At 41.1% G+C, this 27,495-nt stretch overlaps 1 protein-coding gene and 1 long non-coding RNA gene across 3 annotated transcripts in view; both read left to right on the forward strand.

Moving 5' to 3' along the window:
• Nucleotides 1–27,495, forward strand: part of vps8 (VPS8 subunit of CORVET complex) — a 235,614-nt gene that overhangs the window by 40,238 nt on the left and 167,881 nt on the right. The window contains exons 7-14 of the mRNA XM_077496349.1: nucleotides 9,430–9,554; nucleotides 15,850–15,936; nucleotides 16,756–16,823; nucleotides 20,540–20,693; nucleotides 20,768–20,827; nucleotides 22,645–22,752; nucleotides 24,049–24,129; nucleotides 26,715–26,885. Of these exons, the coding sequence (XP_077352475.1) occupies nucleotides 9,430–9,554; nucleotides 15,850–15,936; nucleotides 16,756–16,823; nucleotides 20,540–20,693; nucleotides 20,768–20,827; nucleotides 22,645–22,752; nucleotides 24,049–24,129; nucleotides 26,715–26,885 (854 nt within the window). The remainder of the gene's footprint in view (nucleotides 1–9,429; nucleotides 9,555–15,849; nucleotides 15,937–16,755; nucleotides 16,824–20,539; nucleotides 20,694–20,767; nucleotides 20,828–22,644; nucleotides 22,753–24,048; nucleotides 24,130–26,714; nucleotides 26,886–27,495) is intronic.
• LOC144001315 (uncharacterized) lies at nucleotides 829–3,872 on the forward strand. 2 transcript variants are annotated; one of them, XR_013278447.1, is made up of 3 exons: nucleotides 829–1,852; nucleotides 2,191–2,345; nucleotides 2,502–3,872. It is a non-coding gene; the product is annotated as an uncharacterized LOC144001315 (long non-coding RNA). The 2 variants fall into 2 exon arrangements; XR_013278446.1 differs by having other exon boundaries at nucleotides 832–1,852; nucleotides 2,513–3,872.

Consider the following 27,495-nt stretch of genomic DNA (forward strand, 5'->3'; position numbering starts at 1 on the left):
TCTGGAGCATTAGAGGCACTATGACCTATGTCCTAAATCGGAAAAAATAAAAAATAAAAATCCAAAATTACCATTGGGATTAAGTTATTTTCTGCATCAAAATAAAATCTTAAACAATATTTGAAACATGGGTTATGTAGTACTATACTGTCTGAAGTGAATTACATAAAAAGTGAATAATGTTATGCCCCCAGGTGGACCAGGGTATCAAAGCGCAACATTAAACATAATCACACAAAATCTGTGAACCAAATAGGAGATTTAAAAAAGAACAAGATCCTGACAAGGAATGAAAATGACTTGTGAACGTACATTTCTTAGCCAAATGTCGAAAGAGTACACCCAAAAAACGGATTGGTCAAATTGAACCTTTTTGGTCAAATTTACCAAAAAAAAAAAAAAAAAGTTGAATTTGACCTATCTACCTGGTAGTCCAACAGATCTTTAGGTTAAAACAACCACTCGAGAATGTTAGGTGCTTTCAAGTAATATATATTGGTGATCGGGCCAACCGATCCAAATTGGTCATTCTGACCAAGGTATCGGTTAATCTGTAGGGATATCCTGATCCGATCACGTGATCGGAAATCGGGCCGGTCACGTGGTTGCTGACGCGATCGGAATCGGACGTTGTCTCCCGATCAGGACTCTATTAAATATATGAGGTTATTTTTGATAACTTTTTATTTAATCTGGAGTTGGGCGGTGGCTCAGAGTGACACTTCATTTTTCTGCACAATGTGTGCAGCATGGCGTCACTTTTCTACAGTGACACTCTTAATGCCATCGAGCGGCGGGGCTAAACAAGGAAATGGCGCCCGAGATATTTGGAAGTTGATTGTAAGTTATTATCTTTAATATGGAAAGCGGAGACGGTGCGACTTGCACAGTGCAAAGTGAGCTTTTCGTGTGGCGGAAAGGATATAGACTAGGGGTGTCCCGATCCGATACTGATATCGGATCTGTGTCCGATATCAGCCAAAAAACCAGTATCGGATTTTTTCTGTCCATGTCCAAAAATATCCGATATTTGCACACATATATAAACAGTCCGTTCCAGCTTCCGCTCCTGATTTTCTATCCAGCAGCATCTGCGCCGAGCATGCAGCGCTCACGTGATCAAACAAACAAGCATGCATGTGAATTAGCTTTTAGCTAACCGAGGAAGAGAGAATGTCAACAGTGTGGGAGTATTTTTCATTGAAAAAAGAAAAAGACAGCGGACAGCAACATTTGTCAAAAGCAGAAGTTCCCCGTGGTGGAAAAGAAGGGAGAAGTTTAATCTAACCAACCTCATTAAGCATTTGAAAAAGTATCACAAACGAGTAGGCCGTCAGGTCACACACGTTTTCGTTCAGTTTCGCTCCACTACCAGGGGCACTAAATAATCTTTACTTCATAAAATAGATTTATTAGTAGTAAGTAAGAATCCGTGGAGTTCACCCTCTGAAAACCTGCCAATTTTGTATTTTCGGTGGTGAAACCCCGGCACTATTTTGCGATGAGGCGCAGTGATCTCCGGTGTGGGCGTAGTGCCATTAGGTCGGTAGTGGTGTGATTTAGGTCACATGAGCCAATCAGGTAGCTGCTGCTTTCTCCTCACCATAGCAACCGCATATCAAAAATGGCGACCACAACGTCGGAGAGCGAAGAAGAGCGAAAGGAGAAAAAAGTTAAAAAGAAAGTGGTGAAAAAACTTCGTTCCAGTTCAGGTTTGCCCATCGCTTCAGCTGGCCCCGTCCTTCCAGCCATCTGCATCATTTGTAAAAATAAATTTCAAAGTATATTCGTCTGGGATCGGAAGGCACACGGAAGAGGGATCATCTCGCCAAAGCAGAAACATTGTCAGCAGGTATGTGCTACACACACGCGTGCCCATTTCTGTTATTAATGTGACCGATATTTTGTATAGGGCTGAAAATAATTTGTTGCTAGGTTAAGTTTTAAGGCTATAGTTTATTAAAAACGCGAGCTGCTGAATGATTTATCGAGTGAATCCAACAGTTGTTACCAAACTCGAGTTACCTGTGCCCATCAGTCATAATAGAGAGTCACAGCTACACGCTCCCTTTTCCCCAAACTCTCTCTCATCAACCTTAACAAACACTTTACTTAAATCTGTGATGTGCATATACGTATATATATATATGTGACAATAACACTTATAATGTAATTCTTTTTTGTCTAAAGGCGGGTTGCTGCAGGCAGCTGAGATGAAGAAAGACTGTTCCATTCTTCTGCATATTCAAGACAAAAGACTGTGTCACAATGGAGGTGCAGTTTTGTTTCAGAGATTACACAAGGTTCTTAAAGTCAACAGAAACAGCAACCAGGGACGAACAAATGTGAGTTGTTACATTGCACTATTTCATTGTCACTTTGCTAAAATTACACGTTTCAAAAGTAAAGCATTGGTCAGCAATATGTCACTTGTATTCTGTTTACATTTCGAGACAGCATTAATTAGAAAGTATGACTCTGCACATGTTAAGTGAGTGTAGGTGTGTTTCAGACAACCCTATGCTGAGAGCTACAAACTCTTTTGTGAACAAGTAATCCGTCAAAGGATTATAGTTGACAAAGATGTGATGAGAATGGACAAGCTAAGAGGTTTGTGAACAGTGTTAAGAAACATGGGGATCTTGATGCTTCAGACTACAGATAACGTATAAATCTTCACACTGAAAAACATTGTCTGAAATCTATGGGAAGAGATTTGTCTAAAATCTCACTGTTTCAGAGAAAAATAGTTTGCTGACAAGCTCAATTTAAGTTAAAAATAAATTAAATAAATAAAATTGATTCTCTAAAAATGAAAACCAGTTGGTTGTTAATTATTATATGCAAATGTGTTTTTTTGTCTTCTGTATTTATAATTGTTCTTTGACCAAGAAAGTATATCGGCCTATAGGTATATTTTTATTTCTATCCAAATATACGATTATTCACTAGAATTTTCAGTAGGATATCCGAATACCAAAATATTCGATAGCTGCAGCACTAATAATACTAATTTTGAGTTGTGGCATGCCCACACGAGTTATTTTACCACACACCCATGTCAAAACTAGCTTACTGCACACACTGCACCCCAACGTCAAATTTTTGCTAACGTCATAATAATAATAATAATAATAATAATAATAACAATAATAACAACAATAATAATAATAATAATATATTATAAATTTTGTTGGATCCAAAAGCAACTTACATAATTATAGTTTCATATGATTGTAATTGTCTTATTTTCAAATGTTTAAATATTTTCTTGATTTGAACAAAATATAATTGTTTTGAATAATCTTGATTTCAATTATTACCAAAATAATTGTGATGATAATTTTTTTCCATAATAGAGCAGCCCTAATGTGATGTGAATATGTGTATCTTGTGCTCATCTTTCCCTTTAATTTTCTATTTCAGGCAGTATATACTGAAACGAAGATTGAGGTGTGATTTCCCCCAGCTGGTTTTTCACACCCCTTTCCAGCAACAACTCTGCAATGGTTTTTGTAGAGACATTATCAACAACTGACAAACTTTTAGACGGGGTACCTCACTCATCAGATACATCAACTACTGAGTCGACTGACGTAAGCCAAGAAAGTGACACTAACACATAGCTGGTAAAACATCAGGTTGTAAAATCACAGGGCATACGAGGACACTTTACAGTGCAGGGCTGTAAAATCTATGTAAAATTTGCCATTTTGTTTGTTTCATTATCAAGATGTTAACTCTCCATTTTAACACTTTTCAAGCAAAAATAAAAATGTCTGTATTCCATTTTTCCACAACACAGACCTTTGTTAAATTGGTCTGCCAAAAAAAAGAGAGCTGTTCCAATGAAGTTCCAAATGTTTTATTGTGAATGCACATTTGATTTTTATTTTATTTATTTTATTAATATGTTTTGAGTGGGGGGCAGGGGTGGGGGGGGGGCGGGGGGTATAAATGACATGCTGTTGTGATGACACAATCTGATACTTTAATAAATATTCTATATGTTATAATAATCTGGGCTCTGAATGCATCTATTTTCATCTAGTCCATTTTGCCTTGTTCCAGGTTTGTGGTGCATGGTAGTATTTTTGGCCAATGTATGCTGCTTCTTGTGTACCTTTCATGACGTAATATGTTGTGAATTGTTTCATATATGAAACATAAACATAGCTAAATGTAACATCCGTGTGCTGGTTTCACTTCTAGTTTAAGCGTTTTTTTGTTTTTTTGGCACAAATTTAATATATTTAATTATCTAAATTCACATGATTGCACCAAACCACCAATACTTGTTTCTGATGTTAGGTACATGTATTTATAACATCTGGGAATGATTTTCTGTTGCCAAATTTAATGTAAGACGTTTTACAACCAAAAACAGCAGCACAAGATTTTCGTTTTTTGTTATTTACCTAAATATGCATTTCTGGCTTGTGACAAAATTGGGGCAGGAAAACATTGGGTGAACTTTTAACCCAAAATTCAGAAGGGTATTATCTATCAAAAAATGCATTGAACAAGTAGTGCCCAGACAGTGGAGCGAAACTCATTTTCTTGGCACTTTTTTGGGGTTCACCCCACGGCCTAGAGAGGATGAGGATTTTGAGAAGAGAACCGAGGCGAATAATAAGACAGTCAACGCTCTCTGAATCATTTTCACACCGTAAAACTCCCACGGGACGGTAAAAAGGCTTCACGTAAGTATCACTGAAAAGATCGCTTAATTTATTGTGCTTGATGGCCAGCCTGTCAATCGTTAGTACTGTCGGCACGTTAGTACTGTAATTGAGCACCTCACGCCTCGCTACGTTATTTCGAGCCGCCACTATTTCGTAGATAAAACTATACCGCGGATGCATGGTGACGTTCAAAGGTGTACAGCGGCTTATGTGGCAAATGGTAACGCTGTTAGCTTCACCACTACGGACATTTGGAGCTCAGAGCAACTTCATTTATCATAGAGGAGCATAGTATAGAAGCAAGCTAATGAGGGCGGCATGCTGAAATGCTCATCTTCTTCAAAAAGAATCTCCACATTTTGCTTGGTCTGCAGAAAGGGGAGTTGGAGGAATAGTGAAATTAACCAACTGTGTTTCTACTTTTATTAGAGTTACATATTCATTTTTATTTATTTTAAATTGGAGCTTGGGACACGTTGACAGTGAGAGAGTGGCCAATATTGTGTTGGTTATATTTTTTTTTGTCCCGCCCGCTGTTCCCACCATAGTGACCATACACTGAGTGTGTGTGTGTGTGTGTGTGTGTGTGTGTGTGTATATATATATATATATATATATATATATATATATATATATATAAGATTCTGTATGGACTGCTGTAAATTGCTATTTTGCACTTCAAAGAGTATAATTTGTTTTTGTTTACTTTATTCAGGTTTTTCTCAGGGTCCTTTATTTTGTATTTATTTTATTAAAATGCAGGACATACTTATAGTTGCAGTTAGGGCACCCAAATTTAGGAATAAACGGGTCATATTTTCTCATACTTAACGTGCTGATTATTCCTTATTTAAATAATCATCACTTGATCAAGTTTCTTCTAACATTTCATACTAAAACAAACGTATCATTCCTGCTGATATGGTATCGGACTGATATTGTTAATTTACAGTACTCTAAGCTAAAATATCAGTATTGGATCGGAAGTAGAAAGCGTTGCATCGGGACACCCCTACTGATCGGACTGATATCGGTATCGGACAGTACTTGAGGCTGAAATATCGGTATCGGATCGAAAGTGGAAAAAGGTGTATCGGGACACCCCTAATATAGACTAGATGCGCTGTTGTGCCTGCGCCGGCGACTCTGGAGCCCGGACTCCCTCCGAAGGGAGCCCGGCAGCTGCGGAGCCTGAGTCGGCGACCCTGGAGCCCGGACGCTCTTCGAAGGGAGACCGGCAGCTGCAGAGCCTGCGTCAGCGACTCTGGAGCCCGGCAGCTGCGGAACCTGCGTCAGCGACTCTGGAGCCCGGATAACCTTCGAAGGGAGCCCGGCGCCTTGCCTAGTACGAATTCAGAGGGTCGGACGTCCTAGCAGGGTCGCTGTGTTCATGTGTTTGAAAGCGCTATATAAATAAACTTGAGTTGAGTTGAGTTGAAATCCATGGTCAAGAGGGGATGGGATCTCTGGGTAGTGCTCATGAGCCAGACACACACCTGAAAGTTGACTCTTCTTATGTGCTGGAAGGGTCTTTTTGTTGACTTCTCCACCTTCCCACCTTACAAGAGCGTCGTCTTTAATTTAGTTTTAGTTTAGTTTATTCATTTTTTCCTTTCGGACACATTACAGCTTACATCAATCACATCACATCATTTGCAACATTGACATCCAAAAGAAGGGCTGACGGGTAGAAGCCAAAGCTAATTCGAGACCCGTCCCCATCGACCCATTACTATAACGCATCAATCATATACATTATTTAGAATAGTCATTAATGTTTATCGTTATCCATCCCATACTATCCCAGACACTTCTCGCTCAGTTCATCTTGAATGTAGATTGTGATGTAGATTGTGGCTAGTCCCATTCATTTGGAACTGGTGAGTCGGTCCCCAGACGCCGCCAGCAGGCCCACCCCGCCAGGCGAGCAGCCAAGGCAAGCGCAATACTTCTCTTTCACCAGTAGCGTCTTCGCTGACCTCGGATCAGCTTTCACACATGTTGTGCTTTCCAGAAGAGTAGATCGGCTTGCACTCTGCCCATTGCGATTCAAGCAATTTCAGAACTCGATTCTGGTCAGGGAGCACCACTGGTTGCTAGCACGTTGTAGATCTGATGACTCCTGTGCGCTGCCCAGCCAAGCTCACATAGCAGAGCGGCCCTCACCAGCTGCATTCCATGACCCAGACCACCAGCCCCATTTTACGTATTGACAGCAGATTCATTGTAGCCACAATACAGCCTTATCATGTAGTCTTGACTGTTACAACAAATGTCCAAACAGAATTCGAGCCAGACAATATTTACATTCAAACGGGAACAGCAATACATTTTATCACTGCAGGTGTATAAACAAGAGTTAGCCTTGGCAAAGTCAGCAAGTAATCATATACAACTCCAGCTTTGGATAATTAGTAATGTTGTTGTTGTTGTTGTGATATTGTGAATTACTGTTGTCTCTCAAGCGCTGCCAATTACTCAACTCCTTTTACGATTCGTGTCTTTAGTTGACCAGAGTTATCTTTAGTTTGAATAAAAATTCGGCAGGTTTTTGTCCACGTGCTTTCGATAAGTCAATTTTTTCTCATTTGTCGTGCCTTTTTGGCGATGTCAGCATTTCGTTTGGTGAGGTTTTCGTTGATGTCGACATGTTTCCCAGGAAGCTTGTGACGGTCTCTCAAAAGAGAAATCTTTTTCTTTCTGTCAACAAACCTGATCAGAACTGCCGGTGGTCATGTCCCTCCAGTTGGAAGCGAAAAGCACATCTGAATGTGCGCAGGATCAACAGTTAATCCCAAATCTCCGAGTTGCAACAATGCGTCGATCTTTTTCCTGTGTCTCTTTCTTCAATTGCTGTATTTCCTGAAGAAGTGGCTCAATGCTCTTCTTCATTTCAAGTAATTCGGCAACCATCCCACTGAGTTTTTTAAGAGAAGATTTTATCTACTCATTCTCGTCAGCTCTTTTTCCGCCAGGCATTCTGCAACTAGTTAAAAATCCCAATGCAAAAATCAACAAGTAGTTAGAAATCACGAGCGAGTGCAGAAGCAAGTACAGATACGTCCTTCCTCATCAGATGCGTCCTTGAGAGGTCTTCCAGCACATAAGAAGAGTCAACTTCCAGGTACAACGGCTTCAAAAGTATTTACACCCCCCCTTGAGTTTTTCAACATTTTGGCACGGTGCGACCACAAACAAACACATTTCATTGAAATTTTATGTTACAGTTAAACACAAAATACCACACAATCTTGAAGTGAACAAAGTGTCTCTCTTATTTCAAACTTAGAACTAAAACACTGAAAAGTATAGGGTGTGCAAAGTATTCAGTATCAGTGACCAATATATTCAGTGACCAATATTTCAAACTGATGATATAAAATGCAATCAATTACAGTACTTCAACAATATGGCATGCAATGTGAAAGTAACACATGAATACACAGTATGTACATAAAATAACATGTAAACTACATGTATCCTACTGTTTTGAATTAATAAAAATAATAATTTGAAGTTATTTTGTTAGTTTTAACGCTGCTTTTGCTGATGTTTTAGATTTTTGTTGAGGTACGGTTTCAGCACCGGTATCGAGGTATTTTATGAAGGTATCGTATCAAAGTCAAAATTTTGGTATCGTGACAAGACTAGTCAAATGAGACCAAAAATTGGCTACACAGAATGTTAATTGATTGTTAAGAAATGTTCACAAGATCTGGTTCTTTATTAAATCTCCTATTCAGTTCCGGATTTTCTGTGATTGTTTAATTTTGTGCCTTGATAGCCTGGTCCACCTGGGGCATAACATAATTGTGTGTTTTTTTGTTTGTTTTGTTTTGTTTTTCCCCCCATATGATTCACTTCAGATAGTATAGTACTACTACATAATCCATGTTTCAAATATTGTTTAATATTTTATTTAGATGCAGAAAAATAACGTAATGCCATTTGGAATGGCAATTCTGGAATTTTTTTTTTCTTTTTTTTTTCTTTTTTTTTTCCCACGATTTAGGGTACAGTGGAGTACTTTGGTCATAGCGCCTCTAATACTCCAGATAGAAAGCTCATCTTGGACTTAAATTGAAGGTTTGAAATGTAGGAAGTTTTTAAAATACATTTGAGGCAGTGAGATGTACAATAAACTGTTTGAAATGGATCACTTTTGATGGTAATATTTGAGAATTCAAACGCATGAAGCCCATACTTATTTTCCCGGTAGTTCCCCCCATGTGTCAGGATAAACCATGCAAAATTCTAGAGTTTTCTGACCATTTATGCAGTTGCTGTACCTTGAAATTTTGCATTTACAAAATTCTGCCAGAAGCTTTTCCCAAAAGGGATGTTTTTTGTCCCTTGTGTTGGGGGTTATTGCTATCAACTTGTAATGGCCCAAGGTATGAGATAACAGAAATCAGTCAAAAAAAGGTATCGAAAAACATCCTGAGTGGACCTGGCTCCCACCCTAAATTCTGCAAAGAAGAATGGTCCAAAATTCCTCTACAGTGGCAATCAACAATTATCGCAAATGTTTTATTTCAGTTCTTTCTGCAACTTGCTATTAGGTTCAGGGGGCAAATACTTTTTCACATAGGGTTTGTAGTTCCTCTTGATAAATATATCCTTGGATTGTCTCAGTGTGAAGTTTGATGAAATGAAATATTTGCGAGTGATAAATATGCAAAATCAGAAGGAGGCAAATACTTTTTCACGGCACTGTAATCTCATCTTTGACTGTCCTCTCCAGATAACAACCAAGCGTTAAGGCTCTGTCTTGGAACAAAAACAACTGGTGCAGAGTTTGGCGCAATCTCTGCCCTCAGCATCAACAATGATTGTTCAAGACTTCTCTGTGGGTTTGCGAAAGGACAGGTACAACCCTAATCATCTACAACTTTATTTTTTTGCGGGGTTGTCAAATCTTGTCCCCCTTTCAATTTGTCACAAGCAAACATGAACACATTTTTTTTGGTGCAGAACACGGGTCCCAATTAAAATTTGGAATTATTTTGGTACATCATCACTGTATTATCATACCAACATCTAAAAAAACATTTCCAAGAAACACCAGGCAACATAAATACAACACTACCTAAACTGTGTGAATATATGATAAATATGGTAAAGTGGAGATGAAATGAGGAGACGAAGCTTTATAGAGCAACTAATAAACTACTCTCCTTCAACCCTTTCAAATCTGTCTTTTTTTTTCCCATTTCTTCTTTAATTAACCAAGAAGGTCCCATTGAGTTACAGTAACCCTTCTCACAGGGAGTCCTTCCCTTTGAATCCCAGTACCCTTTAGTTATACGTTGCTGGTGAATGTCTCGCAAAAACCTTCAGTGGCAGTAGTGAGAATATTACAATACAACATTACACTACATAGATAAGACTCAAAGTCCATCCATCCATCCATCCATCCATCTTCTTCCGCTTATCCGGGGTCGGGTCGCGGGGGCAGCAGCTTCAGGAGGGAAACCCAGACTTCCCTCTCCCCAGCCACTTCAACCAGCTCCTCCGGCGGGATCCCAAGGCGTTCCCAGGCCAGCCGAGAGACATAGTCTCTCCAGCGTGTCCTGGGTCGTCCCCGGGGCCTTCCGCCAGTGGGACATGCCCGAAACACCTCCCCAGGGAGGCGTCCAGGAGGCATCCGAACCAGATGCCCGAGCCACCTCAGCTGGCTTCTCTCAACGCGGAGGAGCAGCGGCTCGACTCTGAGTCCCTCCCGGATGACCGAGCTTCTCACCCTATCTCTAAGGGAGAGCCCGGACACCCTGCGGAGGAAACTCATTTCGGCCGCTTGTATCCGGGATCTCGTTCTTTCGGTCACGACCCACAGCTCGTGACCATAGGTGAGGGTCGGAACGTAGATCGACCGGTAAATCGAGAGCTTTGCCTTTTGGCTCAGCTCTTTCTTCACCACGACGGACCGATACAGCGTCCGCATCACTGCAGACGCTGCACCGATCCGCCTGTCGATCTCCCGCTCCATCCTACCCTCACTCGTGAACAAGACCCCAAGATACTTGAACTCCTCCACTTGGGGCAGGATCTCGTCCCCGACCTGAAGAGGACACTCCACCCTTTTGGTCTCGGATTTGGAGGTGCTGATCCTCATCCCAGCCGCTTCACACTCGGCTGCGAACAGCTCCAGCGAGAGCTGGAGGCCCCGGCCTGATGAAGCCAACAGCACCACATCATCTGCAAAGAGCAGAGATGCAATGCTGAGGCCACCAAACCGGAACCCCTCCACGCCTCGGCTGCGCCTAGAAATTCTGTCCATAAAAGTTATGAACAGAATCGGTGACAAAGGGCAACCTTGGCGGAGTCCAACCCTCACCGGAAATGAATCCGACTTAATGCCGGCAATGCGGACCAAACTCTGGCAACGGTCGTACAGGGACCGAACAGCCCGTATCAAGGGGCCCGGCACCCCGTACTCCCGAAGCACCCCCAACAGAACTCCCCGAGGGACACGGTCGAACGCCTTCTCCAAATCCACAAAACACATGTGGACTGGTTGAGCGAACTCCCATGCACCCTCGAGGATCCTGCGGAGGGTGTAGAGCTGGTCCACTGTTCCACGGCCAGGACGAAAACCACACTGCTCCTCCTGAATCCGAGATTCGACCTCCCGACGGACCCTCCTCTCCAGCACCCCTGAATAAACCTTGCCAGGGAGGCTGAGGAGTGTGATCCCTCTGTAGTTGGAACACACCCTCCGGTCCCCCTTCTTAAAAAGGGGGACCACCACCCCGGTTTGCCAATCCAGAGGCACTGTCCCCGATGTCCACGCGATGTTGTAGAGGCGTGTCAACCACGACAGCCCCACAACATCCAGAGTCTTTAGGAACTCCGGGCGGATCTCATCCACCCCCGGGGCCCTGCCACCGAGGAGCTTTCCAACCACCTCAGTGACTTCGACCCCAGAGATAGGAGAGCCCACCCCAGAGTCCCCAGACTCTGCTTCCTCAAAGGAAGACGTGTTGGTGGAATTGAGGAGGTCTTCGAAGTATTCCCCCCACCGCTTCACGACGTCCCGAGTCGAGGTCAGCAGCACCCCATCGCCACTATACACAGTGTTAATGGTGCACTGCTTTCCTCTCCTGAGACGCCGGATGGTGGACCAGAATTTCCTCGAAGCCGTCCGGAAGTCGTTTTCCATGGCCTCACCGAACTCCTCCCATGTCCGAGTTTTTGCCTCAGCGACCGCCGCAGCCGCATTCCGCTTGGCCATCCGGTACCTGTCAGCTGCCTCCGGAGTCCGACAGGCCAAAAAGGCCCGATAGGACTCCTTCTTCAGCTTGACGGCATCCCGTACCTCTGGTGTCCACCAGCGGGTTCGAGGATTGCCGCCACGACAGGCACCGACCACCTTACGGCCACAGCTCCGATCGGCCGCCTCAACAATGGAGGCGCGGAACATGGCCCATTCGGACTCAATGTCCCCCGCCTCCCCCGAGACAAGGGAGAAGCTCTGCCGGAGGTGGGCATTGAAACTCTTTCTGACAGGGGATTCCGCCAGACGTTCCCAGCAAACCCGCACAATACGTTTGGGTCTGCCAGGTCGGACCGGCATCTTCCCCCACCATCTGAGCCAACACACCACCAGGTGGTGATCAGTTGACAGCTCCGCCCCTCTCTTCACCCGAGTGTCCAAAACATGCGGCCGCAAATCCGATGACACGACTACAAAGTCGATCATCGAACTGCGGCCTAGGGTGTCCTGGTGCCAAGTGCACATATGGACACCCTTATGCCTGAACATGGTGTTTGTTATGGACAAACCGTGACGAGCACAGAAGTCCAATAACAGAACACCGCTCGGGTTCCGATCAGGGGGGCCGTTCTTCCCAATCACGCCCCTCCAGGTCTCACTGTCATTCCCCACGTGAGCGTTGAAGTCCCCCAGCAGGACGAGGGCGTCCCCAGAGAGAGCACTCTCCAGCACACCCTCCAAGGACTCCAAAAAGGGTGGGTACGCTGAGCTGCTGTTTGGTGCATATGCACAAACAACAGTCAGGACCCGTCCCCCCACCCGAAGGCGGAGGGAGGCTACCCTCTCGTCCACCGGGGTAAACCCCAACCCCGGGGCAATAAGTATACCCACACCTGCTCTGCGCCTCACACCGTGGGCAACTCCAGAGTGGAAGAGAGTCCAACCCCTCTCAAGAGGACTGGTACCAGAGCCCAAGCTGTGTGTGGAGGCGAGTCCGACTATGTCTAGTCGGAACTTCTCGGCCTCACACACCAGCTCGGGCTCCTTCCCTGCCAGAGAGGTGACATTCCATGTCCCAAGAGCCAGCTTCTGTAGCCGGGGGTCGGTCCGCCAAGGTCTCCTCCCTTGGCTGCCACCCAGCCTGCACTGCACCCGACCCCTTTGGCCCCTCCCACCGGTGGTGAGCCCGTACGGAAGTTTTATGGACATACGTGAGACAAAGATTAATCTTGAGTAATAATGATCTACAACTTGGTTTTTATTCAACCTCCTCTATTTTAAGTAGTTATGTCGCTATTGTGACCTGAATTCGGGATGAGAAGAGACAAGAAATACTGCAATTTTATTTCCATGGCAAGGAAATCATTGACAGAGTACAAGTGTCTGACAGAATAGTTCAACCAAGTGAGCTACGTCGAGAATACTCATAGTGACATACAGTAAATGTGACCTTGTTTCATAATTATGTAATTTTGCTAGCTGTCAGACTGTTGGCGGATTGTTAAAAACAAACAAACAAACAAACAACAGTGTTACTAATCTCTGATTTGTTAACCATCTTCCACAAAAACTGGTCTTAGTGTGCCGGCAAACAAAAATGCCGTAAGAGTTCCTGTACCTTTGCTCACTTCAAAAATAGGGATTTGGTGACAAAAGGTGCTAGCTTCAATGTCCAGTTTCAGATCCAGATGCAAATACAGTACCAAGAAATAGAAGCTGAAATGTTAATCCCTTGTTTCATATTCATATTTTTATTACTATGGTCCTCACCTATGGAATGGCCTGCCAGAGAGCATCAGGTCTGCAGAGAATATTTATGTTTTTAAGAGGAGGCTTAAGACTTACTTTTTTAGTTTGGCATTTGATTGACCTTTTTTTATTTTTATTTTATTTTATTTTATTTTATTTTATTTATTATTATTTTTATTTTTTTTATCCCCTTTTATTTATTTAATTTTTAATCTATATTGTCTTGTAGCTTTGTTTTTATTTATTTATTTTTTCTATCGTGTTTAACCGTTTTCTTTTAGTGTTTAAATGTTTTTATTTGGTAGTTATAAAATTTTTAGCTCCAGTGTTTTCTCATGGGGGAGCCTCCACAGCTAGAGGGATGTTTGGTCTTCATCCATCTCACTGTGGATGAACTCCTCCTGGGTGCCTTTCCTTACAGGGTACATCTGTGCCCCGCCATGTTGTGGTTTTTATGTGTTTGTTGGGTTTTGGGTGTGTCTGTGGGTACGATCATGGGGATGGGGGGGCTTTTTCTTTCTTTTATTTTATTGCATTATGGATGTCCAGCACTTTGAGTTGCATTTTAAATGTATGAAAGGTGCTATATAAATAAAGTTGATTGATTGATTGATTGATTGATTTCAATCCCAAATGCTCTACTGAATCATTGGAGGGCAGTGTATCTCGTGCATACAGTGGAAACTTGATTTACCGGACTCTGAAACAACAGACCCCCGATTCAACATACAGAAAATATGCCCCTTTTCCTTTGTAACTGTTCTATCCAAACACCCTTGTTCTTTGCCATTTGATCCGTTGATTGGCGCCCGCTGTATTGGAGAAGCAATGGAGGCCATTCCAGGCCAGGACTGAGTGGTCCCAGGCCGTGCTCGAACCTGTAATGAAAAATCACTTCTAGTGTCCAGTCTACTCAAACACCCCTTCTTAAGTAACTGAGTTTGTTAGTTCCAGAATGGCCCAAATTCGTCACAGTTCCAGTAAATGACGCTGTGATACCATCAACAGACAAACTGGTCACGTTTCCTGTGTTGCTCTCTCTTGTCAGTGACAGACACCTTTAGACTAGAGGACGCTGAAAAAAAACACACCACTGTGATAGGCCTGTTGGCAGGTACACTCCCATCGAAAGCAATGTAGGGACAAAGGTGGCGGCCTTGTTACCAGGGGAGACAGTCCCTTCAAATGTATAGTGGAACGCATGGAGATTAGCTTAGCATCGTAGTAGGCACGCAGCGTAGTGTCGATCAGGGGATGTCGTTGATATTTGTCAACTACTCCTGACTGTTTTACTGGATTTTTACTGATTTTGCAAAAAATGGAACTACCAAACAAAAGAAAGATTAGTCTCTTCTTTCATCAGAAAAAAAAGTATATTTCTATCTGTTTCAATTTTACAGCAATTAGTATTAGAATATATATTCACAAACCTGTAGAAAACACTGGCAAAATGAGCTTGTTGCAACATGCCCCTAGTCGATCTCTTATACTCTGCTGCCATCTGCTGGCCGTTTTTGTAATAGCTACCAGTGCTTCAACCGTTCTTTTCAGTTCAGGAGCTGCATCAAAGCTTTCTGTATGCTCTAGCATAAAACAAACAAACATATAAATATGTCTTTGGGACACTGGTAATATTTAAAAAAGCACATTTATACGCTTTTGGGAGAAAATTAGGTAAGGACTATATAAATAAACTTGACTACTGTGTGTCAATCTGTTGGCCATGCTATTTTTGGTACAGTAAAAGAGGTACTCAAGGGCACTCAAAGGGTTTGCACGTGAAAGGCCTTTATTCCAACACCCTTTGAGTGCCTCATTTTTTTCTGTTTTTGTGGATATTTTTTGTGGATCCCTTTACTGAAGAAGACCAAAGAGACATTTTTTCAACAAATCCAGCACATCCTAGAAGCGCTCCTGCTTGCTCTGATTTTTGTGTATATATGTATGTGTATGGAATCCGATCTTAAGGGAGGTTTACACTACCATTGCTGCGTAAGTGCACTGACATGATGCATAAGGTTGTGGTCAAACATCATATTGGTACTTTTTTTTTTTTTTTGGGCTCGTCTGGTTTCATCATCTGAATTGCCTTGCTGATATTTAACTGCGACAACAGACAATTTTGGATGTTTTTTTTTTTTATGAATGATTCACCATTAGAGCTTGATAATAATTGCTTGGTATGTTCTTCATGATAAGATTACCATGTGGGATCTTGCCAATGGGAAACTTCTTCGAACTATCACTGACGCACACCCTCCAGGCACAGCAATTCTGAATGTAAAGGTAAGCCACAACACACATCCCGTGCAACCAGTTCATAAAATGATTATTAAATTGTCAGACTCTGAGCATAAGAAATTTTGCCTGAAATTCTTTTCAAATGTAGGTCCTCAGATTTTAAAAATTGTAATGAGGATGTATTGTCAAAAGCTTTTCACTGTGTACCAAATTATTATGCATGTCCATCCCTCTATACCTTGCCTTCATGAGGGTCGCAGGTGTGCTGCAGTCTATCCAGTCAAAAGTTTGGACATAGATTATCATTTAATAGCCCTAGAAAGTGTGGCAAAGTTTCTCCATGTTGTTTGTTCGCCAGTGATATCGATCAGGTTTGCTAATTAGTTATCCCAGGTGAGTTGCTAAGTTACGGTTTGGTACGGGAAAGTGCACTCGAGCAGATATTACAGGTCAGACAAAGGCAGGTTTCTATGAGGAATGTTTATTGTAGTTCAAAGGTAAACCAGATGTGTTACTCCAGGTGGGGTGGCAAGAGGTCTACTGGAGCACGATTCAGACAGACAGGCGCACACATTGTTTGCATTTACTTTCAAGTACTTTACTGATCACCATCTCGATTTCACCTGATGATAGTGTCCTTTCATCAGTCCTTTCATTGCAGCATGTTGAGAAAAATATATCCAGTAATATAATAATAAATATACATTTCATTGACTGCCAAATGAATTATCTGTCACCCCTGGTTATAAGGAGCCCTCAATGTATGAGTGAATGTGAGAAAATATTGTCTCACATATGTCCATAAAAGTTCCTCAAACTTTCTTTTTTCCTCCTCCTTGTTGTTTTTCATGTTTATGTTCCAAGTTCACAGATGACCCAACCCTTGCAGTGTGCAGTGATAGTGGTGGATCAGTTTTTGAGCTGGCTTTCAGGTAAATAAAAACCTTTACCAATTTATTGTACGTTGACCGCCAAAAACGTTTAATAACAATCAGTAAAAATCATGACGTATGCCGCCATAAACGTTAAATGGCGTCAACTAAGTTTTTTATTTTATTTTTTTTCTCAGTGCAACGTCTAAGTGCAGAGTTCCCTGGTCAATGGGTTGTGGAATCAAAAATACTCTAACTATGGCCAGCAGATGGAAGCATTGTATCTCTTTTCGTGAACAATCAAAGCCTTTGTCATATCAAAGTTGTTTTTTTTGATAACATGTGGCAGTAAGAGTTAAAATTATATTAGAGTAGAACCATTTGACAATTTTATTTGCTAAATGACTTAGTTTATTGAAATCTAAGTGGGGTTTTTTCAGAAAAATTAAAACATAATACAAAAGGATGTGAAAGTTTAGCTTTATTGATTAGAATGTATTGTCAGTCATTAAAAAATAAAGTAGAAATCCAACAATTTACTGCAGCTGTGCTTCAACAATAAATAGCAAAATGTGTTCTAGCTTGTCTTAATCATATACAACTCCACTTTTGGCTTCATTAGTGATGTTGTGAGTTATTGTTGTTGATGTCTCTCAAGCTCCGCCTATTCTTCCACTCCTTTCACGATTCGTTGTTTTTGTTGACCAGATATCTTTAGTTTGAATAAAAATTCGGCAGTCTTTTGTCCACATGCTTTCGATAAGTCCATTCTTTCTCATTTGTCGTGCCATTTTGGCGATGTCAGCATTTCGTTTGGTGAGATTTTCGTTGATGTAGACATGTTTACCACGAAGCTTGTGACGGTCTCTCAGAAGATCTTTTTCTTTCTGTCAACAAACCTGATCAGAACTGCCGGTGGTCGTGTCCCTCCAGTTGGAAGCGAAAAGCACATCTGAATGTGCACAGGAGTTGAAGTGTCACTTGCTGTTCCACAGATTGGTTCCCTGAAGATTGGTCAGAATCTTCCTTGCTTGTGCCAGCTGAAGCTCTCACCAGAGGGCTGCGGCGCAGCTTGATCTTGATACCTTTGACTATCACATCGTTGATACGAAGATTCTGTTCCAAATCATCCACTTTCTGTTCCAAGGCAACAATGCGTCAATCTTTTTCTTGTGTCTCTCTCTGCAAATGCTGTATTTCCTGAAGAAGTGGCTCAATGCGCTTCTTCATTTCAAGTAATTCGGAGACCATTCCACTGAGTTTTACAAGAGAAGATTTTATCTCCTCATTCTCATCAGCTCTTTTTCCGCCAGGCATTCTGCAACAATGTTAAAAATCCCAATGCAAAAATCAACAAGTAGTTAGAAATCACGAGCGAGTGCAGGAGCAAGTACAGATGCGTCCTTGACTATATTGACCACCGCTCTCATCTGTGCAGCATGGACGTATTCCATAAGATTTGGTAATGACATTCCTCCTTTGTCTTTCCTTGCCTGAAGCGTTTCAAGTTTGACTCTTGGTTTTTGGTTAGTCAATAACTTTGTTCCAATTTCGGAACTGTCTGTAAGGAATACTGTATTAATGGGCAAGGCTTGAAATAAATAAAGGGGAATATGTTCATTTTTATAACCTCAATCCTGGAGCTATAATCTAATCCAAGAACTTCCCACCTCGCAATATCATCGTGTTAAAATTTGCATCTATAGTTCATCCATTTGTGTCGTGAAAGTGACCCCAAGATATTTCAAATCTTTAGCTCCCCACTTTAAGCTATATTCCATTTGTATGTCTTTAGTTGAGTGATACTTAAATGTCAGAATGTGTGTCTTTTTTTTAAATTAAGTTTGTAGCTAGAATAGAAACCATACACAGTGGTACCTCTACTTACAAAATTAATTGGTTCTGGAAGAAAGTTCTTAAGTAGAAAAATTTGTAAGTAGAGACGCATTTTCCATGTAAATGCCCTAATCCGTTCCAAGCCTCCCAAATTTCAGACATAAATTTTTTAGAAAGCATAAAAATGCATCAAAACATGTAACAAATACATGTTACAATTAGATTATTGCACAATAAATGACAGTTGTGCATAATGTAAATAACAAAGAATAGAGTAAAGAATAAAAATGATGGTCATTTACATTTTTAATTGCTGTCCTCATCGTTTTTTTTGCCCTCTGGTTCCTGTTCTCCTCTCTCAGGGTGTTTTTATTTATTTTTTATTTTTTTTTTATTTTATTTTATTTTTTTTTGCCTGGTGTTTTGTAAAGAACTGATCCATGGATGGTTTTTTTTTTCTCTTCTTTTTTTTTTTTTTAAACAATCCTTCGTTAATGTCTAATGCAAACATCATCTTAGTGAGCAAACGCCCGACTGGTGAACACTTTTTCTGGGCGATTCTTTTAAACAAATTCTGAAACTTCATGGAAACTTCCGGAATGGCGAGGCATCTTTTTCCAAAAAAAGGCCCGTCTCGTCGCAATTAAAAACTTACTGTACCTTCATCAATCACCAATTGTTTGAATTTTTGCACAAATTCGTTGGCCGTTAGTTCATACATTTACGAAAAACTATCGAACACCTCATGGGCTGCGGGATGAATGATGAGGACGCTGTATAGACACCGATCTCGTATACGCTCATACCTATGGTAAAGGTTCCTCTTAGCCAATGAGATGCCAGAAACATGCACAAACACCGATCTAGTATACGCTCATACCTATGGTAGAAGGTTCCTCTTAGCCAATAGGATGCCAGTACGATGCACAAACACCGATCTAGTATTTACGCTCATAGGTACCTATGGTAGGAAATAGCCATAGCCGAAAGTATTTTGCGTTCGGTAATGTATTTTTACCTTTCGTATCTAGAAATTTCTTTCGTAACAAGAGGCAATATTTTCCCGTTCAGGAGTTTCGTAACTCGAGAATTTCGTATGAAGAGACGTTCGTAAGTAGAGGTTCCACTGTAATTACAACTTCTTAATCAGTTTTGGTAAACATGAGTTTGGATCCAACAAGTCACACTTTCATAGATTTGAAGTCCTGTGTCCCAGTAAACTCTCATCTCCGTGTACGATGTTTGAAGGTGAACACCCTTTGCTTCAAGGCTGCTTTTATCGGGCCATATGCCTTCCGCTTTCCCATGACGTCCGCCGTGTAATTATCGAAGTAAATCTGCCTGCACTTAACTATAGGCATTTATATGACTTTACCTTTGGCACAATGGAAGTGCAATTTCTTATGACGTATGAGTTATTTTGGTCGCTACTTTTCTATCCCGGAAATAAGATGCTCCACCTCTGCCTGTGACATCGTCCGCCCACAAAACCCTGGTGTTTTGTAGTCTGGAGAGAACAGCGCTGGCATTTGGGAATACAGCAGGTCACCCTCCACCGCTGGGGAGGCCGTAAACGCTTTTCTCAGGCCCCCCGCCAATGCCACATTTTTCATGTCCTCCGAACGAGGCTGCCGCGACCCACCGCGGCAGGGGCCGTGGGCGACTGGGCACAAGTGCAGGATTCCCCAGCTGAGCTGGAATATTCAGAGATGGGTGAATGGACCACTTTGTTGGTGTCTTTTTTTTTTTTTTTTTTTTTTTTAAGTGAAAAAGCTCAAATGTTGATTTATCATGATATAAATTCAAAAATATAAATTGAACAAGTCAACAGGTTAATATGCAAATTGAAGTACAGTGAGCATTTTTTTCCTGCACATTATTTTTTTATTCCTTTTCACCTGGAGCCTGTCTTCATGTTATATATTTCTTTATGCTTCCAGGAGAGTAATGGGCATGCGTTCCTGTGACTCAAGATGTCTTTTCAGTGGTTCTAAAGGGGAAGTCTGCTGTATTGAACCGTTGCGTGCATTTCCAGACTTCAGTGACCACCCAGTAACACATTATTCTCTGTTGGCTTTGGCTTCCCTTACAAAGGTACACCTGTGCTCATTATCCTTTTTAAACACCAAGCAAGGTCATCATTTTATTTTTTTTTATGCTACCACCAGATTCTCGTTATTGGACTGAAGCCCTCCCTAAAGGTTTGGATGACTTTTCCCTATAGCAAGGTCTGTATTAGTTCTTTAAAAACAATTTAAAAAAAATGTGTATGCTGAATGAACAGTTTATTGCTATAAAATGTGCTTTTTTGCATTATGCGCTAAGTTAAATTATTTCTTTGCTAGAGTTCAGAGATGGAAGTGCACAAAATATGTATTTGTCTGTTTTCCAGAACTATAATAAAATGGGAAAAGAGCGCACTGTCACCAATTAAACCTAAATTTGATTTGATTTATTTGTATTAGGGACATATTAATAAACATTTCAGTAAATATGCTAAAATTAGCCAAAGGATAGTTTTCATCTCTGCGATTGGCTGGCAACCAGTTCAGGGTGTACCCCGCCTACTGCCCGAAGCCAGCTGGGATAAGCTCCAGCAACCTCGCGCCCCTTGTGAGGACCAAGCAATTGAAAATGGATGGATGGATATTTTTCATTGATCAGTCTCAAGACAGATCGCAAATGTCACCCTAATAAAATGAAAATAAAATGCACAACAATAATACATTTACGAAAAATTTACTTATGAGTTGGTTCCAAGGCATGAGAAGAAGGGGACTGGAAGATTTGTTTCCTCACTTGAAGAAAAGCATAACTGTTAGCTTGCGAGTTGGCACGCAGCTGCCAGTTTCCCCGAAGGTCACATGAGGAGGTGATGTGCAACTGCTGGAATCCTTTCCGCGGCGAGGTTCACCACAGGAATGCTCCCCTGGCTACTGGGTTCCTGGCACTGGGAGGAGTATTTTCTCTGGTCCGTAGACTGAGACTAGCTATTGAGGGAGCTTACAGCTCAAAAACAAGATGGCTATATGCCATGTAGCCATGTGGGCCCAAAGACAATCCATGCGCGAGAAGCAAGCTCAGCCATCAGCCATCCCAAAAATGTATTGGTTGTTCGAATTTCCCGCCACCCCGCCTCTGATTGCAAAAACTTTTTTTTTTCTTTTCATTCCAGAAATTTAGACTTAATGTTAATCTCTGTCTGCACGTGCAGTAGGGGAAAAAAATGATGTTAAGTCTTATTCCCACTGATAGATGATGAGAATGAATTTCTCTGATTGGGCGGCACGGTGGAGTGGTTAGCACGTTCGCCTCCCAGTTCTGAGGACTCTGGTTCGAGTACAGGCTCCGGCCTTCCTGGGTGGAGTTTGCATGTTCTCCCCGTGCCCGCGTGGGTCTTCTCCGGGTACTCCGGTCTCCTCCCACATTACAAAGTGGCATGGCAGGTTAATTGGGCACTTCAAAATTGTCCCTAGGTGTGCTTGTGAGTGTGGATGGTTGTTTGTTTCTGTGTGCCCTGCGATTGGCTGGCAACCAGTCCAGGGTGTACCCCGCCTACTTTCCAAAGCCAGCTGAGATAGGATAGGCTCCAGCGCCCACCGTGACCCTTATGAGGAATAAGTGGTCAAGAAAATGGATGGATGGATGGATGGATGGGTGGATGGATGGATGGATGGAATTTCTCTGAATTGCAATGATTCACCTCCACTTCCTGTCATTCAAATTCAATTCAACATCCTCTGAGTTGGATTCAAATTCCATCCATCCATTTTCTTGACCGCTTATTCCTCACAAGGGTCGCAGGGTGTGCTGGCGCCCATCTCAGCTGGCTCTGGGCAGTAGGCAGGGGACACCCTGGACTGGTTGCCAGCCAACAGCAGGGCACGGATTCAAATTCATCCATTGAAATTAATTGAATTTTGAAATTCTGAGTTGTTTCTAGCCTTGCTGGGCAGTATAATGTTTTGATAATGGATGGATGAGTGTTTGTACAAAGGAAGAAGCAAATGAAGAATAACAATTACTGTGTGTTCTGTTGTTCTAGTCTGATCCATCCAGCGTCCCACAACTTGCATGGCAGTTTGTGTCTGTTCAATTGGCTGTCAACCCATTCTTAGCTTTTTGTAAAGGAGATACCGTCCACTTTCTCATGGTATGTACTGAACTACCTCTTAACTGAAAATCTTAGAATAAACAAATACTTTATCTATAGTATTGCAACAATATTATAATACTATAATAATACTATATTATAATTAGAATGATATTATATATGAATATCTTTTGTGTTTAAATTATGCAAGTACTTATTTCACAACTTGAACAACATTCAATTTTTTTTCAGTTTGTATTCAGTTCACAACAAAATTGTACTGCAGCACCTTTGACATACGGGAGATTATTACGACTGTATTGAGTAGTATTCTTCAATATTTTCCTTTTGTGATTAATAGTTTAAGTAGAGTTATATTTTTAATACATAACATTTGTTATTTGTTGTCCATGTCATAGTTAAAAATAACAAATATGCTGTTTACATATTGCTTGAAAAATTAAGGCCAACTCTGAAGGTGGACAAAAAAAAAATAAAATATATATATATATATATATATATATATATATATATATATATATATGTATATATGTATATATGTATATATATATGTATATATATATATATATATATATATATATATGTATATATGTATATATGTATATATATATGTATATATATATATATATATATATATATATATATGTATATATGTGTATATATATATATATATATATATATGTATATATGTGTATATATATATATATATGTATATATATATATATATATATATATATATGTATATATATATGTATATATATATATATATATATGTATATATGTATATATATATATATATGTATATATGTATATATATATATGTATGTATATGTATATATATGTATAGTATATATATATATATATATATGTATGTATATATGTATATATATATATATATATGTATATATATATATGTATAGTATATATATATATATATATATATATGTATGTATATATGTATATATATATATATGTATATATATATATGTATATATATGTATGTATATATGTATATATATATGTATATATATATATGTATATATATGTATATATATGTATATATATGTGTATATATATATGTATATATACATATATATATATATACATATATAATTACATATACATATATATATACAAATACATATATATATATATACATATATATATATATATATATATACATATATATATACATATATATATATACATATATACACATATATATATATATATATATATATATGCATATATATATATATGCATATATATATATGAAATAAGGCTTTTTTGTGAAATCAAAAGTAATATTTCTTTTGACTTTACTGCATTGTCTAGATAAAAAGAGAGGAGATGGGTGCCATCCATGTCATCAAACAGAGATATATTCATCTCAGCTGTGATATTATCAGCTTGAATGTAAGTACCCCAAGTAAAGGTCCGACAGCTTTTCAGACTATTTGATGTTAATTGATGTTATTTGGATCAGTATGCAATAGTGTTAGGGTGTATTGTTTTTGTAAATTTTAGAGATGCAAGAATTCCTTACTTGACAATGAATCAATTATCAAATTAGTCAATACGTATTTTAATAATCGGTGAATTATTTAGAGAAATGCTTTAATTGTCCAAAACCTCGTAATTTCAGCCTCTCAACAGTAAATATTCTCAGATGTCTATATTCTTCCATGGTTAGCAGGCTGATTATCTTTGTGTTGAATCAAAATAAAATATTTATGAACATCTGCAGGTTTGTGAAAACAATGATCCGCATTTTTGCGGAACATAGAATGTCACCTCTCTGGTGGGGAAGGAGCCCGAGCTGGTGTGTAAGGTCGGACTCGCCTCCACACACAGCTTGGGCTCTGGTACCAGTCCTCTCGAGAGGGGTTGGACTCTTTTCCACGATGGAGTTGCCCATGGTTAGAGGCTCAAAGCAGGCGTGGGCACGCTTATTGTCCCCCAGCTTGGCGCCTGTATGTTGGGCTTCACCCCGGTAGACTAGAGGGTAGCATCCCTCTGCCTTCGGGTGGAGGCACGGGTCCTGACTGTTGTTTGTGCTTCTGCACCAATCAGGAGTTTAGAGTACCCACCCTTTTTGGAGTCCTTGGAGGGTGTGCTGGTCAGTGCTCCCTCTGAGGACTCCCTCGTTCTGCTGGGGGACTTCAACACTCACGTGAGCAATGGCTGTGAGAACTGGAGGGTTGTGAATGGGAGGAACGTCCCCCTTCAATCACAACCCGAGTGGTGTTGTGTTATTGGACTCACGGATTGTCCATAACAAACACCATGTTCAAACATAAGGGTATGTATATGTGCACTTCGCACCTGGACACCCTTCAATGATCAACTTTGCGGTTGTCATCAAATTTGTGGCCGTATCTTTTGGACACTCAGGTGAAGAGAGGGGCGGAGCTGTCAACTGATCACCACCTGGTGGTGTGTTGGCTCCGATGGTGGGGTAAAATGCTAGTCCGACATGGCAGACCCAAACGTATTGTGAGGGTCTGCTAGGAACATCTGGCAGAATCACCTGTCAGAAAGAGTTTCAACACCCACCTCCGGCAGAATTTCGCCCATGTCCTGGCGGAAGCGGAGTACATTGAGTCTGAGTGGACCATGTTCCGCACCTCCATTGCTGAGCCGGCCAATCAGAGCTGTGGCCGTAAGTTCCTGTCGTGTTGGCATTCCCCAAACCCGCTGGTAAGGGATGCCGTCAAGCTGAAGGAGGAGTGCTATCAGGCCTTTTTGGCCTGTGGGACTCCGGAGGCAGCTGACAGGTACAGACAGGCCAAGCGGAAGCAGCTTCTGCGGTCGAGGCAAAAATTCGGGCGTGGGAGGAGTAAGGTGAGGCCATGCAAAATGAATTCGAGGAAATTCTGGTCCATCATCCGGCATCTCAGGAGGGGGAAGCAGTGCACTATTTTAACACTAAGTATAGTGGAGATGGGGCACTGCTGACCTCATCTTGGGACGTCCTACGTCTGTGGGGAGAAGACCTCCTCAATTCCACCGATTCTATTTAGAACTTTTATGGACAGAGTCTCTAGGCGCAGCCGAGGCGTTTTGGTTTGATGGCCTCAACATTGCATCTCTGCTTTTTGCGGATGATGTGGTGCTGTTGGCTGCTTCAGGCCATGATCTCCAACTCTCATTGGACCGGTTCACAGCAGAGTATGAGGCGGTTGGGATAAGGATCAGCACCTCCAAATCTGAGACCATGGTCTTCAGTTGGAAAATGGTGGTGTGCCCCCTCCGGGTCATGGGTGAGATCCTGCCCCAAGTGGAGGAGTTCAAGTATCTTGGGGTCTTGTTCACGAATGAGGGTAGGATGGAGCGTGAGATTGACAGACGGATCGGTGCAGCGTCTGCTGGTATGCAGACTCTGTATCAGTTCGTTGTGGTGAAGAAGGAGCTAAGTTGAAAGGTAAAGCTCTCGATTTACCGGTTGATCTATATTCCTACCCTCATCTTTGGTTTTGAGGGGAGGGGCTCAGAGTTGAGCTGTTGCTCCTCCACGTTGAGAGGAGCCAATTGAGGTGGCTCAGGCAGCTGGATTGGATGTCTCCTGGACGCCTCCCTGGGGAGGGGTTCTGGGCATGTCCCATCGGCAGGAGGCGACGGGGATGGCCCAGGACACGCTGGAGAGACTATACCTGTGTCGAAATTCACAAGGTTGGGTCCTCCGAAGGCCGAATTTGTCGGCTGCATGACTTCACTCCTGGCGAGACTCGACAACACGCACAGACTTACATATGAATGGAATGTCAATGTTGCTTGTCGGTAGTGCATTGACTGACACTCCATTCATTTATAAGTCTGTGCGTGTTGTCGAGTCTCGCCAGGAGTGACATCACTCAGCTGCCAAATTCGCCCTTCGGAGGACCCAGCATTAATTTTTTTCTCAGTGCACAGTATTGTGGGATGCGTGACATCAACATCTGGAGCTCTGTACCAAAGTCTATCATTTATTCATTTTCTCTCTGTCTCTATTTTGTCTTTAGTGGATTAATAGTCGTACATTAGTCCTAGTAGACAGCCACGAAAAGCTACAGGTTGTGGACCGCCCCAGTCAGGAGATTTTGGAGATTCTGGACTTGGAGCAAGTGCAACTGGTATACAACAGCCGCCATTTCAAGTCACTGGCCACAGGAGGGAATGTCTCCCAGGCTTTGGTGAGGGCTTTTCTGCTGGACCAGTCCCAGCATCAAATTGAGCATTAAAAAAAAAAGTATATATACACATGTATTATTATATTTTTTTTTGGCTTGGCGGCGGACAATTATCTCTCACTTCCATGTACATTACATTATATAAATGTACTCTACAAGTGCATTTTAAAGTTTCATTTTTTATGTATGTACAGGTTTTATGCTCGTGTGTGCATGTGGTAATATAATGGGGAATCAAATATATAAAGTGCAGTGGTCCCTCGCTACTTTGCTGTTCAGTTTTTGTGGATTCACTCTATTGCGTGTTTTTATTTGGGTTCATAACAAGCTAATCGTGACGTACACATTGCAAATGCAAGTGTGTCGAATTATTTATAGCATTTCGATGAAAGGCTTTAATATTCACAGTCACACTCATGCATAAAGTATAATAAATTTAAAAAAAAAAGCTTTAATAATTCCTGCTTGATAATTCAATATGGATGGCAGTCGACTGTATTTCCGTCGTGCTTCGTGATGTTTAATGAAATTATTTTTCCTTTAAACATAAATATAATGTTTATCCATCCAAACAACTAGTAAGCCTAAACTAGTAAAAATCAAGTGTATTTTG

The sequence above is a fragment of the Festucalex cinctus genome, chromosome 14 (assembly GCF_051991245.1).
Source record: "Festucalex cinctus isolate MCC-2025b chromosome 14, RoL_Fcin_1.0, whole genome shotgun sequence".
NCBI classification, from domain to species: Eukaryota; Metazoa; Chordata; class Actinopteri; order Syngnathiformes; family Syngnathidae; genus Festucalex; species Festucalex cinctus.